At 38.0% G+C, this 18,845-nt stretch overlaps 1 protein-coding gene across 3 annotated transcripts in view; it reads left to right on the top strand.

Moving 5' to 3' along the window:
• The window catches only part of LOC121321739 (dedicator of cytokinesis protein 1), a 205,995-nt gene that overhangs the window by 19,948 nt on the left and 167,202 nt on the right, over positions 1-18,845 (top strand). For 2 of the 3 annotated variants that reach the window (XR_005950971.1, XM_041260856.1), the window contains exons 10-19: positions 848-983; positions 3,109-3,181; positions 4,944-5,086; positions 5,700-5,825; positions 6,511-6,635; positions 9,172-9,270; positions 10,161-10,233; positions 12,336-12,439; positions 14,180-14,363; positions 17,779-17,876. Coding sequence is in view for 2 of the 3 variants with exons in the window: in XM_041260856.1 (XP_041116790.1) it covers positions 848-983; positions 3,109-3,181; positions 4,944-5,086; positions 5,700-5,825; positions 6,511-6,635; positions 9,172-9,270; positions 10,161-10,233; positions 12,336-12,439; positions 14,180-14,363; positions 17,779-17,876 (1,161 nt within the window). In the remaining variant the exon portion in view is untranslated. The remainder of the gene's footprint in view (positions 1-847; positions 984-3,108; positions 3,182-4,943; positions 5,087-5,699; positions 5,826-6,510; positions 6,636-9,171; positions 9,271-10,160; positions 10,234-12,335; positions 12,440-14,179; positions 14,364-17,778; positions 17,877-18,845) is intronic. The other variant, XM_041260857.1, reaches the window with a different exon arrangement.

Below are 18,845 nucleotides of genomic sequence, written 5' to 3'. Positions count from 1 at the left end.
TTGCTGTTATTCAAATGCTTACTGGCTTGCAGCTGGAGAAGGTAATGAGTGTAATTCAGCTGTGTCTGTATAGAAGTGCTGTTAAGGTTTGGATATTATTTGCCTAATTTAAATCCTGGGGGGGATTTTACTAAAGGTCATTCCACACTATTGGCTGTTAAGAGACCTATATGAGAGACACGCTACATAATTGTTAACAAGTGTGGAATGGCTCCTTGTGACTATCTTAAAGTGAACGGGCGGTTAGTGTTGTGCTTGAATTTTAACCCTTTGCGGTCCTATATTGGACACGGTCCGATATTACAATTTTTCCTTTCCGGTCCGATGTCGGACCCTGCCCGACATCATCAAAAAGACGTCAAGCGCAGGTCCCTAGTCTTTTTTTTTCTCCGGAAGAAGCTGAGAAAAGCTTTCAGTGGCCAAGAGAAGCCAAAAAAAAGGAGGCGGATCTGAGCAATACACACAGTCTCTTCACCACAGACACACACGGACACAAACAAACAAGATAGCTACTTCCACATCCAGCGCGCAAAGAAAATCACAGACATAACACGGATATAAACAAACAAGAGAGCTGCTGAATAAATGGACTGTAAAGGGTTAAACATTGCTTGAGCAAATTGCAGCAAATGGGTACAAAAAGCCTGGTCACCAGCAAGAGCTTGATCAGAATTGCCAATCATTCATCCCGTAGCAGATATTCTCATTGTCAGCATATGCCTGTTAAGAACCTGCAAGCACACACATTTATTCAAAGGCGCTGTCTAAGGTTGCTCATTAAACTGGACTTGCAAAGTACCAGGGCATGTCTCCTGTAGTTTTGACTGTGTATCGTTATTTTTTGCAGGATCTTGGAAGCAAAGATCTTAAAAGAGAGAAAATAAGTTTTGTGTGTCAGATTGTAAGAGTGGGGCGCATGGAGCTAAGGGACAATAACACCAGAAAACTTACCTTTGGGTTACGGAGACCGTTTGGAGTTGCAGGTAATTTCCATTCTGAACAGATCAATTGTTAGCTGATTTAGTTGGCTGCAGACAACAGGTTTCATGCCACAGTCAAGTTGCATATAAATCAACTTGGCTTGCCTGAAGCACACCGGATCCCTCCATAGCCACCATCCATAAAATCCTTCCGATGAGACCAAAGTCTTATTTTAAGTGACTCTGCAGCAGCCGCTGATGCATAGTTCAACCCCTAGTCTCTGTGAGTCACTTTCGATAAAAGCATCTGTGAATGACTGATTAACTAACTAACAAACTAAGTAGTTGTATATAATTTAACAGACAAACTGAGATATTTAGAATGTACAGGTTTATTCTGCCAAAAATTGAGCAACTAAGGTGACATCACTGGTATTGGTTAATACCTTGTGAAACACAGACCCAATCAGGCATCCCCTGAAAGAATGGCAAGCTTCTCCAGACACTGCTGGTAAATACGATGCCAGACTTGGTCCCAGTAACACTGAGATTGTTTGTTTAACTCTGTTTCCACTGAGGGGATGAGATGGGTCATGACATGAAAAAGAATCTGACAATTGTAAGAGGTTGTCTCGCCACATGTATAAACATATATGTGAGAAGTTCTGTTAAATTCTGTCACGATAATATTGTTGCTTTTATTATAATTTGTTTGATCCAGTGCTGTGAACAGTTTGGCTGATCTGGCTGATCTTTCTAGGCTGCATATATGTTACTTTACAGACACATGAAAGGTGTGTTGATCAAAGCAACACAAAGTATTTGTGTCAAGAAGGATTTGTTTTATTAATATATTAGGTGATTTATGTTATACTTGTGTATTATTATTATTCTTATATTCAATAATTATTAAATAATAATAATAATAATAATAATAATAATAATAATAATAATAATAATAATAATAATAGGTCATCCAAAGCAACTTAGAGACGAGGAGGTGAACTTACAATAGGACCTCAGTTTTATGTCTCATCCGAAGGACTTAGTACTAAAATAAACTAAACAGAGGCAGACAAAGGTTTTGACAGAGTGCTTTGTATTTATGTACAGGTAGGGGCGGAGCTAGCTTTTCATGCCAGGGGGAGCAAGTCTTACACTAGGGGCCCCATTATTAAAGTAGTTGTCTATAATTTACTGGTGTCATGATTGTATTTTGTAGCAGAAGTGCTGAATTACTGTACAGTGCAATGCTGATGTGCATAAAGTAGACTTTAAAGACCATAACAACGGTAAAAAAAAACTAGACTCGGTACATAAATGCCCACTATTGAGGTACTAAGAATCCAGCAGATTTCTTAAGAATACCATTAATATAAACAATGAAGGGGTTTATTAATGAAAAATACAAGAACATTGAAAAGAACTTGGTTTTCCCCACATTTGAGAGAGACTTTACATTCCAACTGAATATACATTTAAAAAAATGCAAAAACAGCACAGATCTAACGATCAATGTATTATTTTTCCCAGAGGAAAACTGCAATACTGCCTCCCCTGATCTTCCGCTGTGCGCATCTCTTCAAAGTTCTGCACATGCGCAGTTAGCAAAAACACACTGTCCTGCGGGGAGGCACTATTTGGTACGACACCGGCTCCCTTGATTGATTTTGTCACCAACCAACCCTGACCACATACTCCTGTAGCAGTAAAGCTCCTTTATCTATAGATTTTATATCTATCTATTCTAAGATATATATATATATATATATATATATATATATATCTATATAATATATATATCATATATAATGGTAAAGACAGTATGCGCAGTTGGGCAGATTAGATCAGCCTGTACATTCTTAAAGCAAAAAAAGTTTGGGCCAGTTTGATCAGCCTGTGCTGGTTATGGAGTTGAGTAGATGATGGCAACAGTATTAAAGCATGTGTGTGGATGTGTATTTTTCTAAGTGGGTGTTAATGCAGTCGAGAGGGGCCAACCAATCTTCAGACCCCCCCCCCCGTTACTGCTGGCTCCGCTACTGTGTACAGGGAAATCTGGTATTGCACAAGCACAAGTAGAGTTCCAGTGGCTTTGAAAAGCATTGGTTTAAAATGTGAATTGGAATACACTGTGTGATGGATGTAAACAGACATGTTGTATTGAGTTGAACTTTTTGTATTTTAGTCATGGATGTCTCTGATATCATAACGGGCAAAGTGGATGATGAAGACAAACAGCACTTCATTCCTTTCCAGCCGTAAGTACTGCTAAGTGATAAGTAGAATGAGGAATACTGTAGTATGGACACCAAGATTCACCCAGCAGACAGCATAATAAACATTACATTCTGCAAAAAGGAAGAACCCAGTTGTAGATGCAACAGAGTTTAAACACAAGACCTGTGCAAGAATGCTTCCTGATGGTGTACAGTATTTATTTTCTGGTTTCGTTCATCCGTCCCCTTCAAGTCAGATGCATTTTAAGTGATCAAGTTAGTTGCCATTTTCAACGAATACAGTGCCCCTAAAATCAGTGTCGAATCTGACTTTTAAGCAAGTGGTAGAAAAGGTTATCAGATTTTATATATATATATATTATACAGGTCTATATATATATATATATATATATATATATATATATATATATATATATATATATATATATATATATATATATATATATATATATATATATATATATGATATATATATAATTCTACTGCAGAGTTTATGCTTATACAATTGTATATGGTCATTTCTACTGCAGAGTTTATCAACACACTTACAAAATACTGCAATTGGCGTCAGTGTTTCTTCAAATTTACATGATCAGCAAAATTCTTTTACCAGGAAATGAGTAGTTCTAATCATAAGAATCCACTGTGGCATGCTAATTTGTCTTGAGATAAAAGTGCTCTATTAAATAGCTATGAAGTAGGAGAGGCTCCTCATGTCTGTACTAATTATAGATGTTATGATGCCAGAAGATTAAGTTCTATGAATTCTGCACACTGTCCATTTTACATTTCGATGCTGCTTGTGTAAAATCTGTAATATAAATTATTGGTGTAGAGTTCAAAATACTCAAATCCCAAAGGACAATACATTGCAAAGTGAATCACTGCATTTTTACCAGAGCTATAAAAAATATAGGTCTTGGAAATCAGTTTCCATCTTTCTACTACGCTTTATTTACATTAAAAACTGAAAATCGAAAAAGCAGACTGGTTTCTGTAGCCCATGTTAAGAAACAGTTTTGATGGCTTTTTTTTTTTTTTTTTTAAAGGATGTATTCATTTTCTGTAGTTTTTCTCTGAGCAGTTCAACCCATTTATTTTAGTCCATATTGGTCATGTAATAAGTCTAATTGTCTGTCTCATTTTTTTTTTTATTTTACCTTTATCGAATGTTCTCCAGCATTAGTTTGTATTGTGAAACACCATAAGTTTCCTCAATGCCCTCTTTTTTTAACAATGCTTTTGTGCCTGTTACTGCTTACTTCACTTGTGTGTTAAATCCCACACAATGCACACAGCGTCATGTCTGTAGTGTTTCCAAGCTCCACTTGCTGCTTGCAGCTTCAAATGACCTTGTTTGCTTGATGTGGCGATGGAGCAGAATTTAATATTAATGCACTGTTCTAATTCAAACACACTGTTAGCAAACTGCCTTTGTGACTTTATGCATGTAACGAAGCGTGTCTCGGACAAATGCAGAGGTGGCTTAACAAGTCAAGCACGCATGTGTACTTGTGTAAGGTGAGATGGGGGTAGACAGTAATGCAAGTTTTGCTTTTTTTTTTTCTTCTAGAGCAGTTTCCTAAATAATGATCTTCCTGTGTGTCTCTCTTGTTACCCGTCCTGTCTCTTGTGTCTCTCTCTCTGTTGGCTAATGATAACTGTGTGTCACAATATTTGCATCACTGTTTGGTGTCCCCTCGTTACTGTGACCGTCTGGTTTTGTGTACCCCCCCCCCCCTTCTTTCTTCCTGTGGTCTTGGTCGTCACGCGCATACTCCAGGCTAGCATTGGATGACGCCATTCGACACAAGCAGCTGAACCTATCATCCCGTTTTTCACCCAGGGTGGCGGGGGAGAACGACTTCCTTCAGACCGTCATCAACAAAGTGATCGCCGCCAAAGAAGTCAATCACAAGGGGCAAGGTGGGCATTCTGTTGGGGCAGCTGCTTGAATGTACCTCTTATCACCCACTGGGGATATAGTGGAGATGCCTATGTTCCAGTGTCACACTGCGGATGTAGGTCATGGTGAAGCACTATTCCATGCTACTGATAGCTCGCATTTATCAATGACTGTCACCGTTTCACATACAATTGGATAATTATAGGCGCCCCTAAGTTATGACAAACTGCTGTATTGTTTTGTGTGCTGTTCTCCACTGTTAAAGTTTCGCAACCAAACTAATTTTACTGAACTGAGGTGAAGTAATGTATAAAGCCAATGTGCCATCTAGCGTTCTAACCTTATCTCCTAATGTATGATGCCTTTGAGCTGTGATATGTCTATAATGCACATTCTTATGTTAATTATTAACATACTGTAGGTCAGTGGTTCCCCACCTTGTGATCCTTAGTTATGCAGTTCTTGCAAAAACCCATTTCTACGTAATCGCATGCTGTGCTATTACAGTATGGATTATTAAGCAACACCACAAGCTTTAACCACATTATATATTATCAATGATCAGCTACAGTACACTACCCAGTCAGATAATGTAATTGTTCAGATGATTGCAACTTCTTGTTTGTATTTCAGGTCTGTGGGTGACACTGAAACTGCTTCCTGGAGACATTCATCAAATCCGCAAAGATTTTCCTCATCTCGTAGATCGATCCACAGCGGTCCCACGGAAAATGGGATTCCCAGAGATTATAATGCCTGGTAGGTTTGCAGTTGTTTAAGTGAGGAATTTAAAGGTTTAACAAACAAAACACAGACATCAATAAAAGGAGCTGACACAGTAGCTCATCGTGTTTCGTGAGCCTTGAGCCCAGTGTTTTGAATCATTTCAAGTAGTCCGTCTTCTGTAGATGGGTTTCTATATACAGATTCACATGTGTAACTGCCTTGGCCTTTCTCTTGGTTGTTGATAAGGCTGTGGACCTGAAGTGTCATGGTTGTAATGTTTTCCTTAGTAGAGCTGAGTCATTCTGAGCATGTGCTCTAACCTATGACAAGGTCAGTGAGGTGAACTATTAAACTGTCCTGGGTGTATGCTTTTAATGTCCTAAAGGCCATGACCAACTTTTTTTTTTACCTTGTAACTGTGTGCATACACAAGATTCCAGGCATCAGATATTAAAGCTGCAGCATCCTTTCAATTTTAAGTGTTCTATAATTTTGTGTCTGTGATTTAATCAGGTAGTAGATTGGGTTAGTTCATGTTGTCCATTTTAATCCAGCTTTAACTTACTTGCATTCTATAGTCTTGCCACTGTTGTAGCTGGCAGAATAAAAGCTTTTTTTTTTCTTCTTAAAACAAATAAGATTAAAATTTCTAAGCCTTTGTAACCATTTTAATCCCCCCCCCCCCCCCCCCCCACCCCCCAATGTAATTGTCTGTTAGGTGATGTTCGGAATGACATCTATGTGACACTGGTCCAAGGAGACTTTGAGAAAGGGAGCAAGACGGCGCAAAAGAATGTGGAGGTGACCATGTCTGTGTATGATGAAGATGGCAAGCGATTGGAGGTATACACATTCAGTGTGTTTTACTTTGAAAGCATATCTTGCTTATTGCTCAGACAGGATAAGCAAGGTCAAAGTCCCTGTTCGTTAATAAAACAGATGTGATTAATGTAGTCGAGAGCTTGCGTTGTTTGTTTGCATTAGGTATTTAATATATGCTTGGTAATGCTGTATCAGAACTTTATATGGTTAACACTGTTTATAAATACAAGATGGCAGTTGTGTACGTGGCGGAACACATGTTGATATATTTGGTTTACTGCTTGCAAATTAATCCTTTCAACACTGCAGATGGGTTTAGTTATCTAGGAAAGATCTGCAAAGAGTCCTGAGCATTCATATGAGAAGTTTTCTCAAGACAAGGAGTATTCGTGGTCCAGTGGTTAAAGAAAAGGGTTTGATACCATGAGGTCCTTGGTTCTAATCCCTGCTCAGCCACTGACTAACTGTGTATGACGCTAAGCAAGTCACCTAACCTCCTTGTGCTCTGTCCTTCGATTGGACATAAAACCAAGGTCCTATTGTAAGTGACTCTGCAGCAGTGTTTGATGCATGGTTCACCCCATAGTCTCTGTAAGTTGCTTTGGATAAAAGCGTTTGCTAAATGACTAATAATTAATAAAATCAATCAAATAAGTGCTTGTTTAACCTTCAGCTACAATGAGCTGTTAGCATATTTCTCAGTGAAGCCCTATTGTTTATGTTGTGTTTAATAATAATAATTTTTTTTGTATTACTCTAAATTTTAATGTTCTGCACTGTCTCAGTACAGCGTTTTATAAAGACTTCTGAGATCCCTTTCAACCTAAATATGAAAGCAGTCTGCAGATGGAAGTGACTACCATGTAAATCGTCATATGTTCACAGTGTAAGGAATGTACGAGGATTGTTTTGTGGTGGTTAAAAGCTGGTTCTGTTTTGCAAGAATTGTAGCTTGCCATTATTTATAATTGTGTGATAATAAAAGCCATTAGTAAGGATTGGTAGTGACAGAGAGAAGGGGTCACTGGTGTCCTGATCTGATTTAATATTTAATGCAGGTTTACCTTCCAGGTGTAATTGTTACACAGAGGCTCTGACCTGAAGCCAGAGGTGGGGCATGGAAGCTAATTGGCGCTTTGGCTAGCATACCAGTTGGGTTCTGTAATAATGACACATCATGGGAACTTTAATGCAAAAATGCAAAGCAGGAAGGACTGTGTTTTCCAAGTTTTCCGTTTTACTATTGACAGTGTGACCACTAGGGCTGGTACGATTAAATCGAAAATTGATTTTTTCAATCGATTCCATTCCTCATTATATACATTGATTGTAAATACTGGATAATCAATTCAATAATTACATTTTTGTGACGTGCAAAGTTAATAACATTATTTAAGTTCATCAACAAAACTGCACCGAATGCCAGGCCTTGCTATTTACAGTATTTCTGCCACAGACAAGCAGTGGGCGTGCTCTTCTTTTCTGCTTGTGTTAGCTAGCATCTGATTTGCTGGTCCCATCCTACCAGCGAATCAGTTTTGAAAATGTTTTGGAAGTACACCCCTTGTGTATTCGATGTAAACAAACAAAAAAGCGTGCTCCTTGAATCCAGAGCAGGACGACAGGCTTGTATTCCTGGCAAACAGCCTGTAAATAAATTCTGCACATTGTAGAAAACTGACTGTATATAGTTTGCACTGCTTTGGAGTTTCAAAGTGAACAGTTATATAATGAATATTTAACAATATTCAATGAGGTTAAAAAAATAAATACAAAATCAGTGATGTTAAACTCAATTTTGGAGTAACGATCAGTTTGACTTGTAGCGATTTATTTGTGGTGGGGGGGGTGTTATTAATATTATTATTATTATGATATAGGCAGGGATTTCCGCATTGTGTTTCACAGATCGTGAAGGTTAGGTGGTACAATATTAACAAGATGCAATGCTTAATGCTGCAGCTGTCGCTGATTAAAAAACGTTTTCACAAACTCGTGTCTAGTTTATATAGATTACATTCCAAAGTACAGTAATCTGTTTGGAATAAATATTTTTGTAACACTCCTGTAGTATGTTAAACTTGCTTTAGGCTTGTTGTGAATGTTGTGTTTTTTATTTATTTATTTTTCTCCATTCACTACCGGGTGTTATTTACCTCTCACATTCACAAGCTTTTACTTAACTGCAGTGATTTTGTGTGCCCAATTAATCGATTTGCTATTTGGAAGCCTAACTGACAGCCCTAGTGGCCATAATACTGTAATTTTGTTGAAATCATAAGAAAGAGAATTGTGTTAACAGGCAACAGTGGCAGATGCCACTGAGCTTGTGTGTTTCATGGTTTGACATTTGACTTCCCTGATTTTCTGCGAATAACTATTTAACAATCTAAAATAGATTGTGAACTACTGTGTTTTTTACCCAGACTGATTTGTCTTGCATCAAAATGCATGATTTGCATTGAAGACAGCAGTGGTTCTCACAGGTGTTTTAATATTATATTGAAGTCGTTTGCCCTAATGTGAATTATACATGTGTATTTTTCTCTATGTGAAGAATGTGATTTTCCCTGGAGCTGGTGATGAAGGTGTCTCGGAGTACAAATCTGTGATCTACTATCAAGTGAAGCAGCCTCGATGGTTTGAAACTGTTAAGGTGAGTCTTTACCTAGAATAAAGCACTACAGAAAATGTGTGTGTGTGGGAGTGTTAATTTAATTAAGCATTCCCTGTGCGTTTATATGTATATACATTTTTGGAAATCGGCTAATGCTTTTTCAGCAGCTGTTATCTCATGAACCCGTTTAGATATAGACTTCATATTTTAGTTGTTATGGGCAACATGTAACAGTACCAGCTTGGACAGAGTGGAAATGCTGATCAGACCCACATATTTTTCGACATGCCAAGCAATGTTCAGTGCTGTTGTGGTTGCTGGGTTACATGTTGCCTGATGCCGTAGAGTGTGGTGTTGTGCTTTCTGTTGCCAGGATGCGTGATGCTGTAAGTGAGCGGTGGTATGTGTACGACAGAGACGCCATCTTGAGTATTATACATTGTGCAGCACAATAAACAAGCTGCGTGGTTAATCTACAACAACACTGTTTTTTGCCAGTTTTGTACAATACGACAGTGTAATTGAAGTTGTATCTTTGTAAATGCATATTTATTTGATTTATTTTTTCCTCAAATTGATGGTGGTCAATTTGGGCTGCTGCTTAAATTTGAGGGCGTCTTAAATTCAAAGGAATACAGTACTCTTCTGTGTGAATCCCATTTTTTTAAATACCCTTGTAATGGGCTAGTATTATTCACATGAACTTCTTTCTTTTCTAGAAATTGTAAAGTCATCCAATGTAGTATTTCTGCCAGACCTGCCATTTTAATAGGACTGTAAATGCTCTGCTCTTCTGTCAAGATCTCTGATTTTCACCTGCAATGTTCAAAGTTACTGCTGTTGTTCTGTCTGGTCTTCAGTACAGACGCTTTATGTTGTTGTAACTGTTAAGCAGTAGCAATCAATAACCCATTTCTTGTATTGTTCAGGTGGCAATTCCTATTGAAGACGTGAACCGTAGTCACTTACGCTTTACTTTCCGCCACAGATCATCCCAGGATTGTGAGTATATATTAGAGCTGTTAATCATGGGGTCATATTAACGGGGTTCAGTATTTTCTTTAATGCAAGGTCAGGCTGTAGCGGTAATTAAGAAACTATACAGAAAGGAAGACCTGCCTTTCTATTGATTTACAAATAAATTCACGTTTTCTTCGCTCTGAAGAATTTCAACCCCGGTGTGAAAAATGAAATTTCTATGATGTGGATATGTGGTGTGTGCAGCCTTGAAAAAAATATCAGAGGTGAAATTAATGCTTTTTATAGTGGGAATTAGTCCTACTATTAGTGGTAGTTGATGCATTTGTTTTATACACTGTGCAGGGAACCCTATCCTGGCAGACTCCACACACCATCTGCCAGCCACATGGCTCTGAGAAACAGCCAAAGAAAAGAGACACAACCTCCATATGCAAAACAATCAATTAAAATGGAAACTCGTGCTGGATGAGGTAGCGGTGGAATACACAGCAGTTTATGAAAGATCTCCCGCTTGCGCAGCGGGCCATTCCACTTGCCTTCTGCTGTTTGCTAATGCCCTCCCATTCAGCTTGCTTTATTTATTCTTCATACCCACTGTGGATTCTGGCCTGTTGCTTGTTCTGTTTAATAGACCTACTGAAAGATGCCGTCACTCCTGTCCATTCTATATGTTATACCATATTTCATAATGTTATTAGAGTGGTGACAGTTTTAATGCAAATTTTTGTCCTCTAATTGACCTGTAGCAATGGCTTTTATGACAGCCACCATGTCTTGTATCTCCTAGCACAGTAGCGATTTGTGCTGGCTGTTTAAAACATTTACAATAACAGCTTCTGATGGCTCTTTCATGAAAAGAAACTGCATACATCTGCTGTAGGATTGTCTTCAAAGCGGGGGGAGAAAGGAAATCACAAGATACTGTATAAAAAAATAAAATAAAATAAATCCTCAAACCTGACATTGAGGCCAGGCAACACCATGGAAAGCCTGGCGTGAGGCAGACTGAGGCTATACCGAGTAGCTTGATGAAACGTAACGTTAAAGCATTGGCTACCTAAGAACTTTTCGTGGTATTTTTAAAAATCATTTCGCCCATCGGCCACCATCTTGTTGTGATGCGAGTGTTTTTCCACACTTCCAAAAAGAAGGACATGGCCAAACGATTACACAAAACCTTACGGTTTTACAACCTTTTTCAAGTAGAACACTAAGGGCCATATTCACACAGTGTTTGCCACTGTGAGGAGGTTGCATCGTTTTTTTTTAAATGAAAAACAAATTGCTAGTGTCACAGCAAGAAGCAAATAACAAGAAACATCTTAAGGTTTATGCCGGAGCTCTTAAATGTACCTCCTGAGTTTATTATTTGAAGCTTTTTAACAAATGTTTTTTTTCTTTCTTTTTCTTTTTTCTTTTTTAAATACTGATGGTAAATGTTTCTTAATACAGACCTAACTTTTATATACAAAAGCCGCAGCACCTGTCCTTGGATCACACATACTCAAAATGGAAAACCTAGGACGTTTTCTCAAAGCCTGCATCAATTTCTATACCTACTAGTATTGAGAGATTGAAAATAACATGGGTTCCAGCAGTGAATAATGCACAAGTTAACTGTAGCCTTTAAGGTGAGGTCCTGTGTCTCTGAGTAATAGGACAGGATGTCAGACTTGTCATATGCTGCTGGCTATTCTAAGCAGGTGTATGCTACAAAACCTCACAACAAAAGACTTGCAAATTATTAGCTGAAGACCGGTTTATTTTGTTTTAGGTCACTCCTATTGTTTTCACTATAAAATATCAGTAGGTTTCTCTGCAGTGACTTAGTTTTAAGCAATTAACATTTATTTCTTGGAAATTCACTGCACATTCATACCGTCTGTTGAAAAAGATTTAAATGGAACATCGCAGAAAATAATTTCCGCCTTGCTACTTTTTATATTTGGTGCTTGGAACTTGCAGTAAAAGCTGGAATATCGAGCCTGGAGTAACTGCTAGCTGTGGCCTTATTGGCCTCCTTTGTAAGGCTTTCATATTGACTCAGTGCCCAGTGATCTTGCAAGTTTCACATTTTTAATTTCTTTCCTTTTTGTTTACTTTATCGTTCCTTTTTTTGCTAGCCAAAGACAAATCTGAGAAGATATTTGCACTGGCATTTGTGAAGCTGATGAGGTATGATGGGACGACATTGAGGGACGGGGAACATGACCTTATTGTTTATAAGGTAAGCTGTGTTCAAAGCCAATACAATCAGCTTCTCTGCATTTTTCTGTTAAGGCCCATAACTTGTTCCCATTGCAGCACAGTATGTGTCAGACTTTTCAGGGTCAAACAAGAGACCCACAGTGTGGCCTTAATGGGTGGTTAACCTAAATAATAAAGGTATATACAGTATACAGTATCTATAATAAGATCCAAAATGGAAAATTACCTATATGGTAACAGTATCCTGGGAGACAGTCAGCATGGTTTTAAGAAAGGGAGATCGTGTCTAACTAACCTGCTTGGCTTTTTTGAGGATGTAACATCGGCAATGGATAACTGCAAAGCATATGACATGGTTTAGTTAGGTTTCCAGAATGCTTCTAACAAAGTCCCGCATTCAAGATTGATTCTCAAACTGTACGCAGTAGGGATGCAAGGAAATGCATGCACATGGATTAGGGAGTGGTTAACATGTAACAAAGTACTGAGTAGAGGAAAAACCTCAAAATGGAGTGAGGTAACCAGTGGAGTACCACAGGAATCAGTACTAGGTCCTCTGCTCTTCTTGATCTACATCAGTGGCTTAGCCTGGTATAGTAAGCAAACTTGTTAAATTTGCAGATGACACAAAAATAGGAGGAGTGGCAAACACTGTTGCAGCAGCAAAGGTCATTCAAAATGATCTAGACAGCATTCAGAACTGGGCAGACGCGTGGCAAATGATGTTTAATAGAGAAAAGTGTAAGGTAGTGCACGCAGGCAATAACAATGTGCGTTGTAAATATCATCTGGGAAATACTGAATTTGAAGGAGTCTATGAAAAAGATTTAGGAGTTTTTGTTGACTCAGAAATGTCTTCATCTAGACAATGTGGGGAAGCTATAAAAAAGGCCAACAAGATTCTCGGATATATAGTGTAAAGTGTTGAATTTAAATCAAGGGAAGTAATGTTAAAACTTTACAATACATTAGTAAGACCTCATCTAGAATATTGTGTTCAGTTCTGTTCACCTCGCTAAAAAAAGGATATTGCTGCGCTAGAAAGAGTGCAAAGAAGAGTGACCAGAATTATTCCGGGTTTAAAAGACATGTCCTATGCAGACAGGCTTAAAGAATTGAATCTGTTCAGTCTTGAACAAAGAAGACTACGTGGCGATCTGATTCAAGCATTCCAAATTCTAAAAGGTATTGACAATGTCCACCCAAGGGACTTTTTTCTCCTGAAAAAGGAAACAAGGACCAGGGATCACAAATGGAGATTAGAACAGAAAATAGGAGGCACTTTTTTACACACAGAATTGTGAGGGTCTGGAACCAACTCCCCAGTAATGTTGAAGCTGACACCCTGGGATCCTTCAAGAAGCTGCTGATTCTGGGATCAATAAGCTACTAACAAACAAACAAGCAAGATGGTTCGAATGGCCTCCTCTTGTTAGTAAACTTTGTTATGTTCTTATTTTTTGTAACAGTAGTACCACAAGATTTTGAATGTTACAGTTCTTAGTGTAGACAATTAATTTATCTGATTGAACTCTTTAGTGAACTGTTTAACCATAATTAGCTTGATACATTTGGGACTGCAAAATATGGCCTTGATACTAAATGCAGGACCCAATATGCTGTTTTTTAAATATATTTTGACTTTAATACACACCTGAGTCTTGACCACAGTAAATGCATTTATGTATATTAGACATTTATAATGCATATTATTAGACTGCTTAGAATTTATTTTGACCTATTTTTTTTTTTTAAACAGGCAGAAACAAAGAAGTTGGAGGACTCCTCTACCTATCTTAATCTACCAGCCACTAAACCTGAGCTGGAGGAGAAAGGTTATGCCTCCACTGGGAAAAGCATGCAGAACCTTGGAAGCTGCACAATTAGCAGGGACTCCTTTCAGATTTCTACCTTGGTCTGCTCGACAAAGCTCACACAGAATGGTAATTCTTTGAATTACTTTCTCTCACAAAGTGTTTATCACAGAGAATGTGAAAATGTAGGGGTGTCCATTGTGTTTTGTACTCTACACTACACTATCTGTTGGAGCAGAAGGAGAAACAGTTATTAGATTGAGAATGGGGGAAAAAAAAAACCTTCAAGGTAGTGTTATTTCTGAAGGTTTTCAGATAAAGAAATCCCTGACCTCTGTGCTGTTCTTGTTAAGAGAACCTCAGTTCTAAATAGGTTTGTTTGTTTATTTATTTATTTATTTATTTATTTATTTACAAAGACCTTTTGTTTTTTAAAGCCTGATTTAATCAGACAATTGGAGATTTAGAAGAAATGCATATATGGTTTTTGTACTCAAATGTTTCAGAGCTGTGGGAACTACTTTCTTTGTTCAAAGGGATGCACACCTTTCATAACTCGAATTTTAAAGAAAATTAAGAGACTGGTGTTTTTTTTTTTTTAGCGACCCACTTTCGTTTTATTATGAGGTTAGAATGATATCCATGCAGCTAGAGCAGAATTGTCAACTCTGAAGGAATAGCAGATGTGCACAGATGGCTTGGGATCCAGAATACACTTGCTGGTTCAGTTTCTACATTTAGTCTGATTTTTAAATTAGCAGATGTGTTTAGATTGACCCATCCAATGAATTGTTTTAAATACTGAAAATGTGAATTTGTGCAAAGGGCAATGGTTGGAATCAAAGTTAGTAATATTTATTACGTATACAGTATGTCTAACAGGAAGTGTTGTGTGATGCACTGTTGTTACAGATTCTGACCCCTGCTGGTGAGATGAGGTTAGACACTCTACAACCTTCTATAGCCAGGTTCTTTTGCATAATGGTTAAGATGCTCACTTGCGGTGTGTGTGATCGCCAATATACATGTATTCTGTTACTGTTGTAGAAACATACGTGTGTGTAATATAGAGAAAAGTTGAACAAAACAAACATACTATACTATATGTTATATTGGCTATAAATACACACAACATTAATGTGTTTTATCTTCCTCTTACATAAATTGTATCGAAGAGCTGACACACACATATGTGCTTCTGCGGCTGTAGTTTGTGAGCTGACTGGTGATTGTCGCAAGCTCTAGAAGCCTGATCACTACATAAAACGTTTATAATATAGAAGTGGACCTTTTAATAAACACTGATGTGATACATCCATCTCGGAAAACATTAGACTTCCTGGGTCTCTTTTAAAAAATGTAAGTCCTGTTGTACAGTAATTGTTTTTCAGGGCTGCAGTTAATCACTTTCTGAGTCAGAAGCAGCACCAGGGCTTCATGTTAGCCATAATAGATGGGGCTTCAGCCAAGGGCACTGCTCATTAAGTGCTGCTTTTGTTTTGCACAGGCTGCCGTTTCATTTTTCTGCTCTCCAGTGTGCTTGCACTGGTTTTAAACCATCATTTATTTCACTGGCTGGAGCAAGAACATTGTAACTTACCAAATCATAATGGGAGACCCCAGAGCCTACAAAGGTTCCTATGTCTGGCATAGAACACAAGGGGTCTTAATAACTGTAACACAGGAACAACACTTAAATGGGGTTATGCATCAGAATGTACTGTCTGGTTTTCCGAGGCAGGAAGAGGTCGTTACTGGCAAGTTGTACTTTTTATTTCTTAATAAGTCGCGTTTACTTACATTTTAGTTTCAGCATTGTGACGGTGGCATTATCATTTGCATGCGATTCGGCTGATTTCATAAAAACATGCCAGCAGATGGCTTTTCTTGCCGTCCAAATTAAAACCTGCTCTAAGCTGAGACATTGCTTTTTTTGCTTGATTTGTTTGATCACTTTTACCTTCCCCTTTTTTCTTCCTGCATGGCTACATGCCTGTGCAGAAAACCCATTATTTTAAGAAAGTTAATGTCTTGGTAATGGTAACAGTGTTCACCTTTAATTTTCAATACAAATATACAATGGTCAAACCTGATATGTACTTACTGATGCATTACAGTGTTACGGTGAAATCCTTGCAGATTACTGTGTCAGGTTACTGTATATAGTTTGCACCTTTGGCAGCACAAAAACATTGCAATAGATAATGTAATGCAAGTACCTGTGATTTTAACTTTGGCCGTCAGCTGGTATGGCATAGTCCCACATTCACAACTCGGAAGGATCGGAAAACAATTGGCACCCTCTCATCATTATGCTTCACAGCTCTGTTACAAATACATACAGTAACAAGGCATCAGTCGTCATTAGTCACGTATCTTTGTCTAGTTTTAACAGCTACTTACATTTGTTTTGTTTAACACACTCCAAACAAAAACATGGTACACAGATTTTTTAAATTACGATATAACATAACTAAAAACATACGATGTAATAACATTTTGGTGTACCTGTGTGTATTAAATCTTTTTTTCAGTGTGACCCATGCAATGTAAACTAAGTTGGCGTTTGACACAAAAATAAGGTCTACTGCATACTACTTGATTTCAGTTGGTTTCTTTTATTTGTTTTGCTTTTCTATTTTGTGTTGCAAAGTAACATCATAATGTAGTTTTATTTTTTTTAAGATTGTAAAATGAAAGTTGCATGCTTAATCCTTGATACGTTGCTCTCAGCAGTCCGTACTGGGACTGAATAATCTCTACATGGCATTTGAGATTATAAGGGTCAAGTTCATTTCAAGTTTCGTTTGACACCTGAAACATGGCATTACTTTTATGAATCCAATCTGTCTCAGTAAATTACCATAAGGATCTTGAAATGCTGTCTGTTGTAACCCCCATAGAGTGATGGCAGCAGTAATTTCGTCTTGACCTGTGTGTGTGTGTGTGTGTGTGTGTGTGTGTGTGTGTGTGTGTGTGTGTGTGTGTGTATATATAAAAAGACTACCTATGGAAAGGCATGGGACATTACTCCTCCACAGATATGATGGGTGTACTCCTTAATGCTGAAGAGTGATGTCTGAATAGCAGTTCTAATAATGATGTGAATGTAAATATTGTAATAAAGGGACAGAAGATTCAATTTTTCATGTACCACCACAGCACACTTGTTGAGATGAATGAATATTCATCAGTGTATTTAACAGCTGGTGTTTCTCATTTAAAACCGATTTCTCTTTATTATTTTCCGTGCTTAAAACTCAGTTAGAACATATATCTGATTTTGATACGAGTGTGTAATAAGCCAGAGGTCGAAGTGAAACGGAATCAACTATAAAAAGCAAGGGCCTGAAAATGATGAGCTGTCCAGTACAGTAGACTGCACTGGGAGTTCTGGAATAGTTTACAATCATGAAGGCAATAAGTAACACTATAACATTGGACAGCAGAAACAGTTGTATCTGAGGTGTCTTTGAGTACAAAATCTCATTCTTCATAATAAAAGAATATTGAAATAATTTTTCCCATCTTCAATCTTTTGCAGTTGACCTTCTTGGGCTTCTAAAATGGCGTTCCAATACCAGCTTGCTGCAGCAGAACCTAAGGCAGTTGATGAAGGTCGATGGTGGTGAAGTGGTGAAGGTAATATTTCATAACCAGGTGTAATGATCAACAAGCACACCGTGTAAGCACTCGCCAAACCGTATTCTCACTGCTAACCTAGGCTACGTTTTACAGAACTAAGCTGAAATGGTAGTTTGTGATTGTTTGATCCTGCCCAGGGCCATCACTATGCTACTGTATATGGGTTTCCTTCCACACTCTGTCAGTAAGATCAGATGTGCTATCCTTTTTAGTGGCTGCCTTCAGTACTGTTATTGTAGTGCTTGTGATGGCCTGTTAACATAACAAATATAAAATCTCACCACAAATCAATGTGGTTGTTTTGTTTTAGTGTCAATAGTCCTGTACTCGGACAAAAGCAACAGTTATTTTATTTTATTTATTTATTTCCAATAAGTGAGATAGCAAAGTGTCTGGAAGCTGTCCAAAGCAGATCGACTTTATACACAAGACTTCTCTGACTCGTATACACATTTCTTCATCAAACATCAAACTGGCAGTGAACAGAAACAAGTCTGTTCAATATTACTGTGTGTGTGTATGTGATAGCAGAGGATGAGCTCCGACTGCAGGGATTGCACCTCATTGCTTGTGTTAAACAAAACCAGTGCTCTCACTGCTTTTGTAATAGTTTGCCATGTATAATCCAGAACCAAATGGATGGCTTCTGTACATGCAGAGGTGCTGTTCACTAAATCATGCTGAATCAACATCCTGCCATAGGGGGTCCGGCTATCAATAAGAATCGACTCTCTCAGCTCTAATTAACACACGTTGATTGCTTTATCTGAATTGTGCTTACTGATTGCGTTCCACTATGTGACATTATCACTCTCCCACTGTGCCCTGTTTGCTTGATTTGAAAGAGTGACATGTGCAGGTGACAGCTCATGTATTATGAAGTCTTACTTTTTCATTCGGCAGGAATCTCAAGGCAGCCGAGCAATGCATTCTTTGGTGTGACAGTGTGAAATTGCTTGACAATTA

The sequence above is a fragment of the Polyodon spathula genome, chromosome 10 (assembly GCF_017654505.1).
Source record: "Polyodon spathula isolate WHYD16114869_AA chromosome 10, ASM1765450v1, whole genome shotgun sequence".
NCBI lineage: Eukaryota > Metazoa > Chordata > Actinopteri > Acipenseriformes > Polyodontidae > Polyodon > Polyodon spathula.
The sequence above is the reverse complement of the archived record's forward strand: the minus strand, read 5'-3'. Positions and strand labels throughout refer to the sequence as shown.